General features: G+C 34.0%; 2 protein-coding genes across 2 annotated transcripts; both read right to left on the bottom strand.

The window, feature by feature from the left end:
• Positions 1-2,084: 2,084 nt before the first annotated feature.
• On the bottom strand, positions 2,085-3,108 carry LOC110785869 (PRA1 family protein F3-like). Its single transcript, XM_021990384.2, has one exon. It carries the CDS (start codon positions 2,993-2,995, stop codon positions 2,408-2,410), a length of 588 nt encoding a protein of 195 aa, XP_021846076.1. The 5' UTR covers positions 2,996-3,108; the 3' UTR covers positions 2,085-2,407.
• A 2,214-nt stretch (positions 3,109-5,322) lies between these two features.
• Positions 5,323-11,143, bottom strand: LOC130463618 (uncharacterized). The gene is made up of 12 exons (XM_056832803.1): positions 10,970-11,143; positions 10,696-10,879; positions 7,566-10,596; positions 7,104-7,263; positions 6,750-7,023; positions 6,583-6,670; positions 6,366-6,487; positions 6,185-6,263; positions 5,962-6,091; positions 5,711-5,868; positions 5,501-5,621; positions 5,323-5,409 (listed from the first exon to the last, which is right to left on the bottom strand). Exons 1-12 carry the CDS (start codon positions 11,141-11,143, stop codon positions 5,323-5,325), a joined length of 4,608 nt encoding a protein of 1,535 aa, XP_056688781.1.
• Between the last annotated feature and the right edge of the window lie 4,528 nt (positions 11,144-15,671).

Here is a 15,671-nt window from a genome sequence, read left to right as displayed (position 1 = left end):
TGTTACTAAAACATATTAAACTTATAAGGTAGTAAAATATAAAAAAGTTTTTATAAGGTAGTAATTCACAAAACGTCCAAACATTAAGGTAGTGTTTCACAAAATTTCCTAATTATTTTGATATTAAAATACAATTTCTTGAATTATTTTGATGTAATATTCTTTTTAAAATAAGATAATTAGTTTACTTGCAAGCATCGCTATACAATTAAAATTATAGTGGTCAATTTAAATTCCTTTTATTCCCAAACAACACGTAAAAGTTTGAAATTCTAGATTTCAAATTCTCATGTTTCCCAAACACAAATAGAATTCAATTCCAAATTTTGAAATCCATAATTTGAAATGAATTGTATGTTTCCAAACGCAACCTAATGTAATCCCTTGTACTTATTTTGGTAAACTACATTTTGAAAAAATCCAATGGCTCTTGTATAGTTTGGGCTTTTGGCAATCAATTTTTGCTCGGTTTTCACGTATAGGAGAATAGCACGAATGGGTATCTTGATCTTTCTTAACTATTCCTCTATGAAATTCTCTTACACATTAGGACCAACGAGATATTGGTATATTGGTATAAACTGAAGGCCTATATTGGTCGTATTCGTATATGATAAGTTACAAGTTCGAATAATCCCCTTTCCCTATTTGTAATTTCTATGGGTTTTTTTTTCATGAAACACCCCAGAGTTTTGGCGTAAATTCCCCTCGACTTTCAATAATACATAAAATACCCCAGATACCCTTACTTTTAACGTTGCGTTAGTGCTCCGTTAGCCCAAATTTCATATTCACCAAATACCCCTATTTTAAAACTTATTTAACTAAATACCCCTATTTGAAAACTTAATTCACCAAATACATATGTTTAAAGTACTTATTTTGATGCTCAACGACTAGTTTTTGTGTTTGTAAAAGTTGCCGTTGGTTATCCTTTGCATATAAACACCCATTCCCTATTATTTTTTTGTGTTTACAAGTGTAAATTGCTCTTTATTGTCGATATACTCCGTATGAAAGATATTGTACACTGTAACGTTTGCATTCACAGATCCACTGATTAGGGAGCATAATTGCAGATTGATCTACTCATTGTTTGTAATAGTTGATCCACTTTAGTTAGCAACTTAGCATATGCCAATTGCCAATTGCCAATTGCCAATTGCCACTTTGCCAGCAACTTTTCCAGAAATGAAGGTCTACATACTCAATTAATTGAATTTTTGAATGTGAATTGATTGCAAGGGGAAGGGGCCATTCCTAATCAATCGCGGCATGATGACCGCTAGTCCCATTAACATCTTCTTCTTGTTGTTTTCACAATTATAAAATCCTAACCAACTCTATGTGTAATGTAGGGACACTAATAATTCACCAATGACCCGAGTTTGCTACTACCATTACAGCAATGATCTGAGTTTGTTACTAGAGGAAATTTAAATGACTGCATATAAGTATAAATGAAAATGGAAATATTGTGTTCGTGATTTTGTCATGCCCTTAATAATTTCAGTTTTGTTAATAATTATGAGGATTACATAAACACTTGATCAAATTATTAACAATAAGAAATACCATCAGTCCATGAAAAGTAAAGGTTTGACTTTTCTAGATGAAACTCTTTACTCTTTAGCAATCAACAAGAGATTGTCCATGGCACACACGTTATTTCTCAATCATTTATTGAAAAAATTGAAGTACGGTTAATAAATTAGCTCTAACAACATTTTTTAATTAGTTATCTATTTTTCAGTCCTATACCCTTCATCATGGCAATTGGAAAAAGAAACTTAAAATTTACAGAAAGTTCTAACAAAATGTTCAGAAATCAGAAGCACAATATGACCATTAAAAATAATCTACTTAATGAATGAATTCCAATTGACTAACACGATAAAAAGATGAAAAATATGGACAATTTTGTGTATTTTAATTTGATTAACGTAAAGATAGTTTCATGATCTCTTGCTAGTATTGACATCTCTAGTTCTCCACCACCGCACATTTTCCCATATTTTGGAGTAACTTTTTATGAATCTGAAATGATGAATTGACTCAACAAATAATTCATAAAAATGTTAAAGTGACAAATAATATCAAAACATCATATAAATTTCCAAACAAGTTTTAGCGTGAGAATGAGCAATGGGGAAATTTTTTAAAAGTTCCAAAGTAATGGCATATCAACAAATTAACGATAACAATCCACAGGTAACATTACCCAACACTTTTGCCAAAAAAAAAATAAAATTTACCCAATACATAATAAAACATCAAAATGCCAACCACCAAATAATTTTACAAAAAATAAATAAATAAAAGAGTAATGAGACAACAAAAAAGTCAAACTAACAGAAGCAAGACTCTATTAAGAAAGAGTTGACTGATTATATTTATGATGATGGCGCTAAATACCGGTCCGACCGGCAAGCAAACCGCCGGCAGCAGCCTCCTCTTCATCCAAAAACAAATCATCAGACCGGCGAAACACCGAGTAAATGAAAACAACCACCACACCAACCGCCAAAGCGATCAATATATTCCAGGTAGCACCGGTCAATAGTAGAAAACCGACGGTCATAACCGAGAGAACTGCAAGAATGATCCGGTCATCAATAGACCGGCCGAATAAAATGAGCGGTTCTTCACGGAGAAAAAAGAGGAATAGCCACGCCACCATCATGACGAGGAAGACGATGAGAGAGATTGGGTGCCAGAGGAGAGAGACAAAGAGGATTAAGAGAACGATCATGGTGAAGTTCATACGGAAGTATGAGAAGTTTGTTTTGAGACGGGAGACGGCGTCGGAGAGGTTGTGGGGGAAGGAGATGGAGTGGTAATCGAAGAATTGACTCCATGGACGGCGGGAGGAGAAGGTGCCGTAGAGGCGGTGTTTGGCGCGGGAGATGAAGTCGAGGTTGGCGGAGAGTGGGGTTGAGGTGGGTGGTGTAGTGGAGGAGGTGGTGATTGGGGTGTATGGGGAGGAGGATGTCATGGTTGTGGAGAAGGTGGAGTTTTTAGAGAGAGAAAGAGAAAGGGGAGAAGGTGAGAATTTAAGTTATTGGGGGTTGGGAAGTATTGTGATCATTCTATTGGTACAATTGTAGATAGAGATCTTTGAGGGGAAATTAAAGGGAATTTGTTTATTTTGACAGCGTTTAGTACAAGGGATAGAGATCACCAAGATTACAAACATAATAAAAACAGATAATTAATCATTAGGATAATGATAGAATAAACTTGTCTTAGTTTATTTTTCAGATTTTGATGGTGTTTTAGAAGATATTTTGACATTGAGTTGTACTTTTAGCTCAATATTTTGGTCTCATGTAAAAAAGGAGGGTAATTTTATTGCTTATCACCTTGCTAAGCTAATATCGTTTGGTATTGGAAAGATCACAATTCTACGGAGATTTCTCCCTATGTACTATCCGACACTTTGACCCTTGATTAATGCATTAGCTCGGCTTTTTCCTCAAAAAAAAAAAGTCAAAAATTGTCCGTCCCAATTTTTATTTATTAAAGATGTAGTTTACTCCTTTATGCAAGCGTCCTTAGGTATGAGAATTTTGAGATAGAAAAAAATCATTTGATCTTTATTTCGGCAATTTAAAACTACTTCGCATATTTTTTTGTTCATTTGAATGGTAAATAAACAAGATTATCATACAACCTGTTATACCATACATGATATAAAGTCAAAACTCCTCTATTAACAAATACTAGATTTTAGCCCGTGCGATGCACGGATTCTATTAAATTGTTATGTGTAAATAAAAATTCTATATATATACCAATTTTATATATTAGATTAGATTAGTTTTTTTATTTTGCATTGAATTTCATTTTAGATTTTTTTTTTATAACTATGAGAATGTTTGTTTTTGGATGAAATTGTATATGCGTAATATTAAAAATTAATTAATAAAATATTAACGTGGCACTTAATTATTTATCTACGTGGCACTCTACTTTTTTTCAATTCAAAATTAATTTTGAAATCTTATTTTTCATTGGCAGAAACCATTAGATTTCCTATGTGGCGTTTTAATATTGGATTAATGTTTGATTTTAAATTGAATCTTATTTATTTTATTTTAGATTAGTGTTTGATTTTGGATGAATTTTATTTTAGATTTATTTTTTAATTATTAGAGTGTTTGATTTTAGATGGAGTTCTATATATTAGTAATTAAGTAATTAAAATATCTATGTGGCACCTAATTAATTATCTACGTGTCAATTGATTTTTTTAATTCAAAAATGAATTAGAAATCTTATTTTACATTGGCCGAAAACATTAGTAATCCTACGTGGCGCTCTAATAATTCAGCAAATATGCCTCCTATATATATATATATATATAATATTATATTAGATTAGCTTTTAATTTTGCATTGAATTTCATTTTAGATTTTTTTAATTATGACAGTGTTTGTTTTTGGATGAAATTGTATATGCGTAATATAAATAATTAGTTAATAAAAATATCTACGTGGCACTTAATTATTTATCTACATGGCACTCGACTTTTTTAATTCAAAATTAAGTTTGAACTCTTATTTTTCATTGGCCGAAACCATTAGATTTCCCATGTGACGCTCTAATATTGGACTAATGTTTGATTTTAAATTGAATTTTATTTATTTTATTTTAGATTAGTATTTGATTTTGGATGAATTTTATTTTAGATTTATTTTTTAATTATATTATTAGAGTGCTTGATTTTAGATGGAGTTGTATATATTAGTAATTAATTAATTAAAATATCTACGTGGCACCTACTTATTATCTACGTGGCAATCGATTTTTTTAATTCAAAAATAAATTAGAAATCTTATTTTTCATTGGCAGAAACCATTAGTAATCCTAGGTGGCGCTCTAATATTTCAGCAAATATGCCTCCTTTATATATATACTAGTATTTTATGCACGCGATGCGTGCGTGCATTTTAGAAATTTTATTGTGCCTAATATTTATTGCGTGCGGAATTTTAAAAAAAATTGGCACTAAAAATCATTCGCAAAGTCCATATTTTGTGATATTGAGGTCATATAATACTCGTAGCTTTACATGACGAATGATCGAATCTTATGACCAATTAAAGCTATTTAAAAAACTTAACATTATTTTGATACAACTAACACATCCCATCGAAAAACCAAATTTGAAGTACTAAACTTATAGTTATTAAACATACAAAATAGCGAGTATCACTTTCTTCTTTTGCTCGCAATATATTTGTTTAACCACATGCACTCCTCCGCCCAATCGATATGTAACACATAACCAACCGTATACGAATGTTCAGGATTAAAAGCTCAAGTTGGTGGATGTAGCACCCATGAAAAAGCTCTGTTTCCGAAACATGCAAATACTTTTTCCATCACTCGATTACGTCCGTTAGGCTGCATGAACGTTAAAAAATATATTGAGATGTAAAAACAACATGAGTTAATTATATTAAAAAATCATGTTGTTAGAGTATTAGATTGAAACCTGTTGAAGTACTGATTTTACTTCAGTAGCTAAACAACCTAAAAGGTATTGTGCAAGATCGTGTAATATCGTGACTTTCAAATTACCACTTTTATCAAATATGGTAAGTCGAAGTAGCAACCTATAAGAAGAAATTAAAAAAAAATACTATTATAGATATTTACCAATATATAATGTGTGTTTAAGTATAATAGAGATTTAGATAGTTACCTTGGGATAGTTACAGTGTTGTTGATATTGCAAGATTGACATTTTAATAGTCCTTGAAAAATGGCAACCTTTTTTAGGCAACGATTGCATGCTTCATAAATGACGTTATTAACATCATCAACACGACATGCATATGCGGCAACTCGACAGTATTGTACCTACAAAAAAAAAAAACAAAGTTAGACAATTAAGTACATAATATCGTATTTAATATATTGACAACACTCAAACTTCAAGGTTAGAAACAATACATTTCTCACAGTTGGAAATTGAGATAATCGGATACGGGGAGTATTAGAAATATCAATCGATGACTTTAGCGAAAAAGTCGATGAACGAAACCAATCTCTCCTTATCCTTGCCAGTTTTTCCGATGTATACCTGTACGTGAAAAAAACTTGTGAGCATAATACTTAAGGTTATGTTGTACATTAATATTAAAACAATATTAAGGTTATGCGAAATTGTGCATACCATGTAGATAAGGATGTTGTTTTTTCATTAACTGGGTTAACATAAATCCTAGTGTAGTATCCCGTGGAAAGATATGTACCTGTTTGTAATTATCAATTAGAAATATTATCACATATGAATATTATACTTTGAACTACATATTAAAAAGACTTTACTATATAATTTAATTTGAATGATGTACCATAGAAGCTCTTGACATGCAGACCACATGCTACAATGATTGGACAAATCTCAACATGATTAAGATTTTCATCAAGAACGTGCGCAAAAGCATTCCAAAGTGTTAATTTAATAACAGTCCAGCTGCAAGTAGAAAGTAAAACAATATTAAGACAAATTTATCGAAATATAGGCAAATTCGATAAGTAATTAACATTTTAATAATGTAGGGGACTTACGTTGTATCCATTATTGCCACGTCTCGCTTGAATGAATCTACACCAATATTCTCAATTGGTGAAACGTATAGGACCAATCCCATTGCATCTAGAAGATCATCAATGTTTCAATTAATAAACGACATATGCATGATAACTATATATTGAAAAAAGGCCAACAAAAGTACCATAAACTCTACTGGTACAGTCGATGTGACAACTTAATCTGTTCAAATGAACCAAATTATAGTGGAATGAAGGTATGGAAATGTCATCCTCCTCTTCACGTATCACATTTGTTTCTTCTTTAATGATCATCTGTTTCCAATTGGGGACAATTTTGTTTTTCCCTTCAGCAAATATCACTTGTACAGCAAGGAGTATATAAATGAATCCCTCTTGAAACCGTCCTATAAACTTTTCAATTGCGGGCTCGTAAATATTGCACTGTATGCCCTCACCCTACAAAAGAAAACACATGTAAAAGTTATGATATAGTTCAGATTCAATGAAAAAATTGAATGAAGTGTATGGTCATTTACCTCAACATCGACAAAAAGCATTTTCCATGCTTTCTTAGTTGTTCCTTTGTGGTTGTAGTTGAAAATATCATAATTACGAATTAGTCGGGCTCGTACATCATATAGTTGTACCCCGCTAGGATATAAATGTTCAAAAGTTGGATAATGGTACTCTGTCATCCTGTAAAGTTAGTTCAGAATAAAATTAGAATTACATAAACCGATATTCACAATGTATGAATATGGATATCACATGATATGAAAGCTATGTACATGAATAAATTTAATTACTCCGATATATAAAAATCACATCCCTCAATTCGTCCGATATATTATAAAATTCATTGGAAAAAATACGGCTAACGCTGACGTAACACACTACTCAGTGTCAAGAGTACAATAACGTTTATTACAAAACTGGAAATACAAAATAATACTCTAGTTTCGTATCTCTAATCATAAGACAACAAAACTTCTTTGTACACAATATTTTTAGTGAATATGCCTTCACAGCCTTGGACCTTTCCCTTTTCTATCACGATCTTTGTCGTGTTTTCTGAAATTCCTCGTGATAATGCCACATATAGCTGGCCGTGGCTAAATACATGATCAGGGAGGTATATGCCAACATGTGGAATAGTTTGTCCCTGAGACTTGTTGATAGTCAAGGCAAAACTCAACTTCACAGGAAATTGCTTTCTGACCATCTCGAATGGCAATTTTATATCTTCAGCAGTTTTCAAGGGAATTCTTGGCAAAAACACTCTGTTTCCCCTAGAATGTCCGGTTAATATCTCAGCATCAATGAAATTTTCCTTTAATGAATGGCAAAGCAACCGTGTTCCATTGCAAAGACCATGTTTAGGATCAATATTTCTCAAAAGCATTAAAGGTACCCCAGGTTTCAGGGTGAGAGCATGAGGAGGTAATCCCGACGCAGAAATCGAATTCAAAAACTCTTGTTGATACAAATTTCTCTTATCTTCAGGAACAGAGTCAAACGAATAGTACGTTTTTCCTTCTCCGAGAAACTTTTCGACAACCTTATTATTTATCCTATCAGCGTCTTCGTTTAGAGGTGTGATGATTGCCCTTTCAACTATAAAATTTCCATCACCAACGTGCTCACTTAAACTTGGAAAGACCTGGTCGATCAAAGCCTCGATCGAACTATCTGCCACTGTTGGTATAATCATGCCAGTCGGTAACCTTATCATCTGATCTGAAACAGTAGGTTCATTACCGTTCCCAACAGAGAGTAAGAAATTAGCAAAGCCGTTATCATCAATTGATCTCATATTTTCTCTCAAATGCAAAATACGAATGTGTCTCCACATAGGGGACCTGACAAAAGATGCGTCAATCATTTGAGCTCTAGTTCCATTTCGAACCACCGGTAAAACCTGTCTGAAATCACCACCGAACACAATAATTTTCCCCCCAAACGGCAAGTCGTTCCCCATTAAATCCTTGAGTGACCGATCAACAGCTTCAAATTGATATCTGTGTGTCATTGGGGCCTCATCCCATACGATAATGGAAGAATTTTTTAGGAGAATTGCAGTTTTAGAACGTTTGGTGAATGAGCAAGTTGATGAGCTATCTGGATTAAGTGGAAGCTGAAAAGTTGAATGTGATGTTCTTCCCTGGTGCAACAACGTTGCTGCAATTCCAGATGTTGCAGTGGGAATAGCTATTTCGCCTCTACTTTTTACAGTAGCAAGAAGGGCTCTGTATAAAAATGTTTTTCCGGTGCCGCCAGGACCATCAACAAAGAAAGAACAACCAGCCTTTGAAATGACAGCATTCATTATTGTATCGTATGCAATTTGTTGGTCACTATTGAGAGTGGAAACACATGCTAAATCCTCATCTGGAACCGGAATAGAAAAGTACTCCTCTATGATAGAAGGAAGCTCGTCTATGTCATCAGTACTCTCAGGTAAACTTGGTAACTCCGTGTAGTCAGAAATCTTTTTTCTTAGCGGTCGTAATAACCTATCCAAGTCTTGCAAAAGTTTGTTAGTGAGAAAAACACAATTGTTTGTTGTGTTGGAAGTTGGATAATCCTCAACCATGTAAGGGAAAAACTCATCCCACAGTGAACGCAATCCTGTTGGTTGACAATATATCAAGATGGTTGCAAATAATCGACGTAATGCAGTTGGCATTCGTACCGAACATGCCTCTGAAAGACATTGACGAATGCTTTCATCATTTTCGATTAGACCGAGGGCTTCAGCTGCAGCCCTGAATGTTGGGTGTATGACACCATTGACCGTTCTTAAATGTTCAAACGACGTAGGCCCCCTCACATGATTGAGTAACATTCTCATATAAAACCGTTCTCCTTCCAACGGTGAAGCTACATACAATCGACCCAAAACCCGTTGTGAACTTTTTCTCTTTTGCCATTCACGTGAAGTCGATAACCACCTGTAATGCTCTGGAAATTCTCGATAAAGATATCTCCTTGCATTTGGATCAATCGAATTCATCTTGAAAAATTCAGTGAGCATCGTCTTAGAGTTTCTTGGGTTCTCTAACACGCTTGAGATTGGTTGGTTCGCTTCAAACCTCACTTGATGCATGTTTGGCAAATGAACCTGCAAACGGTCTACGGAAGGACACATTCTAGTCATGGGAAATTTGTAAAGTTTCCACATAGCTTCGGGTGCACAAATCCACCGTGCATCAACATATTGTGCAATCTCATCTCCGTTATGAACTTCCATAGAGACTCTATCTAAACCCTTATGGATGTACTTATACAGATATTTGACACACTTGATGCTGCTGCATATCTCAATATTTATGTGGCAATCATATTTTAGGAGCAAAAATGGATTATATGGGACTACCCACCGATTATCTACACGAACTCGTGAATTTTCACGCAATGGTACTGCTGGACGATCTTGTGGACGGCGATAAAGAGGATATGAGTCATTGCCTTGCTTTGTATCATTGGAGAATTCCTTGGGGAATCCTTTCTTACAACTTCCTTGTTTCATACATGGGGATTTGTGGTTGAGAACACCACATGGGCCATGAATCATGTGTTTAAGAACTGCCTTATACAATTTTGGTTCCACTTGTTCATCGGGAATTACTGCTCTCACAATCTTGTCAAAGTCATCCGGAGTGGTTAGCTTGTCATTCTGATCAAGAATCAATAACATATGAACATGCGGAAGACCCCTCTTTTGGAATTCAATCACATATACATAAGCAACAACCGTTCCGAGGATGCCCCTTTCTAAAACATCCTTTTTCAACTCTTCAAGTTTAGCATGAAAAACCCGTGTCAACAGGTCTGGACGATCGTTTGGTACTTGTCCGGCCAACAATTCTGATTGTATCTCTGGCCAAGACGGATTGCATGTCATTGTAAGAAATAAATCGGGCTTGCCGAACTTATGAACCAATGCCATGGCATCTTGATACCTCTGGTGCATATCTCTTGGACTTCCTACGAATGAAGATGGTAGTATGGTCCGTCGTCCAACATTTTCTGCAAATGGACATTATACACACAAACCTTATTGCATGTGAAACAATGTATGAACTATATTGAGTGTAATATAATCAATTTAATTAATTAAATGTGGACCTGTGTTATGCTCTCCAGCATGTAAAGAATCCTCTAAACCCTTGTATAAATCAGCACGTATCTTATCTTGGTTGAGTGCAATCCACCTCAAATTATTGGCTTGCATTTTTACACAGTTATCGACAACAAATTGTTGGAGTAGACGACCGCCTCTCAAGATTAGAGAATCAAGATTTTGACGCATCTATATCACAAAATACTTGTTTTGGTCAGAAAAGGTATAAGTATACAATTTTTAGGATAAGGCTTAAAAAGAGTTATTAGAAATATGCACCTGAAACATGTATGCATAGAATTCCCGGCATGTCAACTTTTTACCAGTGGAACTTCGACTGTTTAAATCCCAGCCGTAAGAACCATAAGGAAAAAGTAGAGGATACTGCAATGGGTCATAATAACCGGCAGTGTCTTTGATATAACTCAGTTGCCCAGTTACTGACTCTATCATGATATCCCTATCTTTCAAGTTGGAAATGTCATCACCGCCAACGACAATTAATTGCTGCTACTTGGGAAGCTGTCGGCATTGAGTATTGATGTTTATTTGTAGGTTGCTCTTTGATGACAAATTTGCAATCATTTAAGTCACTACGCTGAGCAAGATGACGAAGATTGTGGACAAAAGGATTGTGAGCATTCAAAATATTCTTGATTCTGTCGATGACTTCGAGCCGCAATGATGAGTTCTCGGCTGCACGATTTTCATTTTCATGCTCAGTATCGTAAATGTAGAGTTGAAGAAACCGGGGACGATCTTCTGCATTCAAAGGTAAGAAACCTCCAATGCGATGGTAAATTGAACCTTGTGCACGAAATGTGTACACGCCTTGACGTGCATTTGCTAGTTCGTCATCTAAATGAACTCCCATTGAAGTGAATGAAAATACGTGGTTGTATTTACGAATATTTTGCCTAAAATGAGTCCCATATTCCGATTGATCAGAATATAGATCAAGCATATCAGCGGACAATGGAAAATCAGGTAAGTTAACCTTCCCGCTTAAGCAACATAGTTCAGTAGATTCACAATGGAAAAGGCGTGCCTGGCAATGTGGACATGTTTTCATGGATGGCAAACTGAATATAGGAACCCCATGACTCTCGTGGTAATTTCTTGCACAATTTCTGTAACCAGTTCTCCCTACTGTCCAAACCCTTATATCATCAGAGATAGGGTTTGATATGTTGTTGGTGTCGACTGCATGACATTCACCGACATTGAATAATAGGCCCGGAATGCGTATTTCATTCTCCGCCTCAACAAAATGCGGCATGTCTCTATCGTCTGAAGTAGGGTCTGGTATACGTGCATTGGCTGTACTGCTCTCGCCAACACAAAAGAATCGATTGGGCATATCTCTTGAGTTTGATGTTGGGTATGATATTGTCAGATTTGTTGCCCTACCTTCACCGACGCTAAAAAATCGATTTTCTAGATTTGCCCGAGTATCGAGTAAACGAAGTTCATCAATAGGTTGCACTGCATTATCAAATCGTGTTTTTGATTAGTTAGGTAAGTGGTAATTTTTACATACTTAAATGAATCTTTTATGTTCGGATTACTTACGTTCACGTCTTTCACATCCTGTCGTGACATTATTGGCACGATTAGTGATGTCTGCCATAGCCCTTCGAGCTCCCAAAGTGTTGGGAGTGTTGTTAACAATCATAGGCCCTTCTGAACATGGCCTTTGGGGTTGACTCTCAGGGGATGCTATAGCATTTGATTCGTTTTCAGAGGCATAAGTGAGTCTTCGTTTGGTATTTAGACGATCTATTTGTTCTGGGGTGAGCGATTTTCTCTGTCGTCGCTTTTGATCCCTCCATATGGATCTTTGATCTTGCATACATTGATCTTCGTTCTCGTCCATTAAAAAAATCTAAAACTACACGTATTAAAATTCACGTGTTGTACGAAGTATATCGGAGAGTGAATAATGTAAGTTATTTACTAAATAATGTGCTTTTTTAAAAAACAATTACTTTAAAGTTTTTTTATGGTTATGTTGATGCCTTTTTGTTTTTCTTGTCTACTTGAACGAATGTTTTAATTTAAATTACTATAAATATTTTATTGTGTTTCCTTTTGATTTTTCTTTTTTCTTTAAACAAAAATTTCAATTTAAATTAAATAAAATATTTTAGTTTGATGCTTTTTATTTTTTATTTTCCACGGAATTAAAATCTATTCATTTACCTTTTAATAAAGTATGAATAACGGGTCTCTAATCAAACATAACTTGTCAAGCTAATAAGCAGAGAGGAAAAAATTTAATTATATATATATATATATATATATATATATATATATATATATATATATATATATATATATATATATATCTCGATATATTTAAGGGATAATAAGAGATATATATTCATTCATGTTTGGCCATGGCAAATAAGGCAAATAAGGCTAATTCATTTCTTTTTCGGAGAATGGGCCTGGCCATTTCATTCTCAAAGATAAAAAAACAGAATAATCGTGTTGCCCAATTTCATTTTTGTTGCTCTTATCTCCTTAAACCTATTTGGATTTGTTTTCACTTCTATCTCCTTCTCACCGCCGCTCATCTTCTCTCTCTCTTCTCTCTTCTCTCTTCTCTCTTATCTCTTATCGCCGCTCATTTTAGTTAGCTTTCCCCTTCTCTTTTCTCACCACCGCCGATGAAATACAGCAATCTTCTCTCTTTTCTTCATTCCTTTCTCTCTTTAACTTGGTTCTTCTTTGATCTATCTCAAAAACTCAACAACACCTAAAATGGTTTCTTTTTATGTTTTGAGGGGAAAAATGGCGAACACTATGAAATCGAAATATCAGGAGGATCTCTCCCTTCACAGGTATATTACCCTTATTTTCGTCTTAAATTTGCCTTATTTGACATTGATTTAGAATTTTAGGGTTTTGATTATTTAATGTTTTTGGGTTGATAATCAAACTTTACTTCATGCACAATATCGATTTGTAGAATAGATAGGTTATTTAGTGTTTGCTTAACTAATTTATTTCATGGTTTGTTTTCTCAATTTTTGCTTAATTAATTTTTTGGGAATCTTGATTTGCATGTCGTGTTGGAGAGAAAGCCGTCGAGTCGCTGGTCGAGGCGATGGGGCGCTGGTCGAGGCGATGGGGCGGCGCATCAAAATTTCTGGTGAGTTTATTGTAGATTCGTTTGATTTTCTGGTCCCTGATTGTTTTTGTTTAATTTTTGTATGATGTTTCATTGAATTTTTATCCTTGTTTATTCTGCTTGTTTTTTTGAATTGTGGATTAATCAATGTTGTTGGGATTTTGTAAATTGGTGTGGCATCATTGTTGGTGTGGTTTTTTAAATCAAAAACTTGAATTTTGGCAGGGGTTAATTTACTGGATTGACCTCAGGAGCTGGCTTATGGAATAGATAGATTATTTAGGGTTTAGGGCCCGGATTAATTGTTGCTTGATTTTAGTTGTATTTGGTTTTCTTAATTATTGCTTAACTCAGTTGTTTGCACTTTTGATTTGCATGTGCTGTCCCTCCATGGCGAGAGAGAGCGCTGGTCGAGGCGCTGGTCGAGGCGCTGGTCGAGATAGTTCTATGGCCTCTAATATCATCCAGAGGTAAATTGGACAAAATTTTAATCTAATATGATTATTGATTACTTTGATTGGATAAAATGATCTTGGTTATAAAGTTGTTTTATTGAATTTGATTAATTGGTTTGATTTCTCATGTTAAAGGTTGATTTTTTAATGTTTAATTGTAGGTATGTTTGCTCTCTTTTGAGATGTTGTGTCAGAGTACGATTGGCCAAATTTTGTAGTTATCTCAGTTAATTACAATATGATATGTAAAAATATAGTTTAAAAAGTACAATTGGGAGAATGTGACTGAAAAGTAGTTGATAACCAATATCATTTACCTGGAATTGGCCATGATTGGTATTAAATGTTGGTATTAGCTAGAAACCCAACCTAGTTGTAGTTGTAGTTGGCCTTCCTTTCCCATCCCTTTTTCATTAATTGATTTCACATGTTTCTTTCATAATACCCTTGGAATTGGGCATTGATGAGAAATTGAATTATGCTTCTGCTCAATTGAATTATGGTTTATTGATTCAAGTTTTGATGAACACGTTAGTACTACTTGTAATGATAGTTGTAGTGATTTTGAATTATAGCAGGAGTAGCTGAAAATGGTAAAAGAATTTAATTTCTAATCAAAAGTGAACTTCCACGTGTCTTTCTGTATGGTTAATTGTTTCTATGATGTGATTTTCAGTTACTTAAACCGTGAACATTATGAGGTTGTGAAAAAGTTGTGATTTGTTTAAACTGGAACATTATGAGGTTGTGAAAAAGTTGTGAGCATTGCTGTTGGTCTTTGTTTATATTGTTGTTTTGAATCAGTTTTATATTGTTGTTGTTTGTTGTTGGAAATGTCCTCATTTTTTAGTACTGTGGAATTTTCAGTATTATTGTGATTGAGAATTCTTATTAATTCAATTCCCAAAAAATAATAGTAATCTCTATTATATTGAATATATGAATCAGTTTATATTGTTGTTGTTATTTGTTGTTGGAAATGTCCTCATTTTTCTGAGTACTGTGGAATTTCAGTATTTTAGTGAGTGAGAATAATATTAATTTCTATAAAATACAAATGTCTTATGTGCGCCAACAATCTCTTAAACAAAAATTGAATCTGATTTAGTAATACTGATCTCAACAATAACTTGTCAATTCTTATTTGTAATCTGATTTGTATAATTCTTAGTAAATCAAAAATTATATTGTAATCCTAATCAGTCAGATTTGTATAGGAATAAACTGTTTATTATTGGCTATAAAAATCAAATAAATAACATGTTTAATTAAAAGCCTGAACATCAATCTGTAATAATTAATTGAAATAAATAAAATCATGCATATTACTTATGTTTGAGAGTTTGATGAGTGTCCTACCTTATTCTGTTGGTTATTGTGTGCCTTGACG

The sequence above is a fragment of the Spinacia oleracea genome, chromosome 6 (genome assembly GCF_020520425.1).
Source record: "Spinacia oleracea cultivar Varoflay chromosome 6, BTI_SOV_V1, whole genome shotgun sequence".
Lineage (NCBI taxonomy): Eukaryota > Viridiplantae > Streptophyta > Magnoliopsida > Caryophyllales > Amaranthaceae > Spinacia > Spinacia oleracea.
The sequence above is the reverse complement of the archived record's forward strand: the minus strand, read 5'-3'. Positions and strand labels throughout refer to the sequence as shown.

Bases quoted from the DNA above. Each gene is read 5' to 3' on its own strand.
- LOC110785869 (XM_021990384.2), bottom strand. From the start codon at position 2,995: ATGACATCCTCCTCCCCATACACCCCAATCACCACCTCCTCCACTACA.
- LOC130463618 (XM_056832803.1), bottom strand. From the start codon at position 11,143: ATGATAGAGTCAGTAACTGGGCAACTGAGTTATATCAAAGACACTGCC. The intron at 6,671-6,749 runs GTACTTTTGTTG...ATGATCTTCTAG, and splicing joins CTGTACCAGTAGAGTTTATG to ATGCAATGGGATTGGTCCTA. The intron at 6,264-6,365 runs GTACATCATTCA...AATTACAAACAG, and splicing joins GCATGTCAAGAGCTTCTATG to GTACATATCTTTCCACGGGA.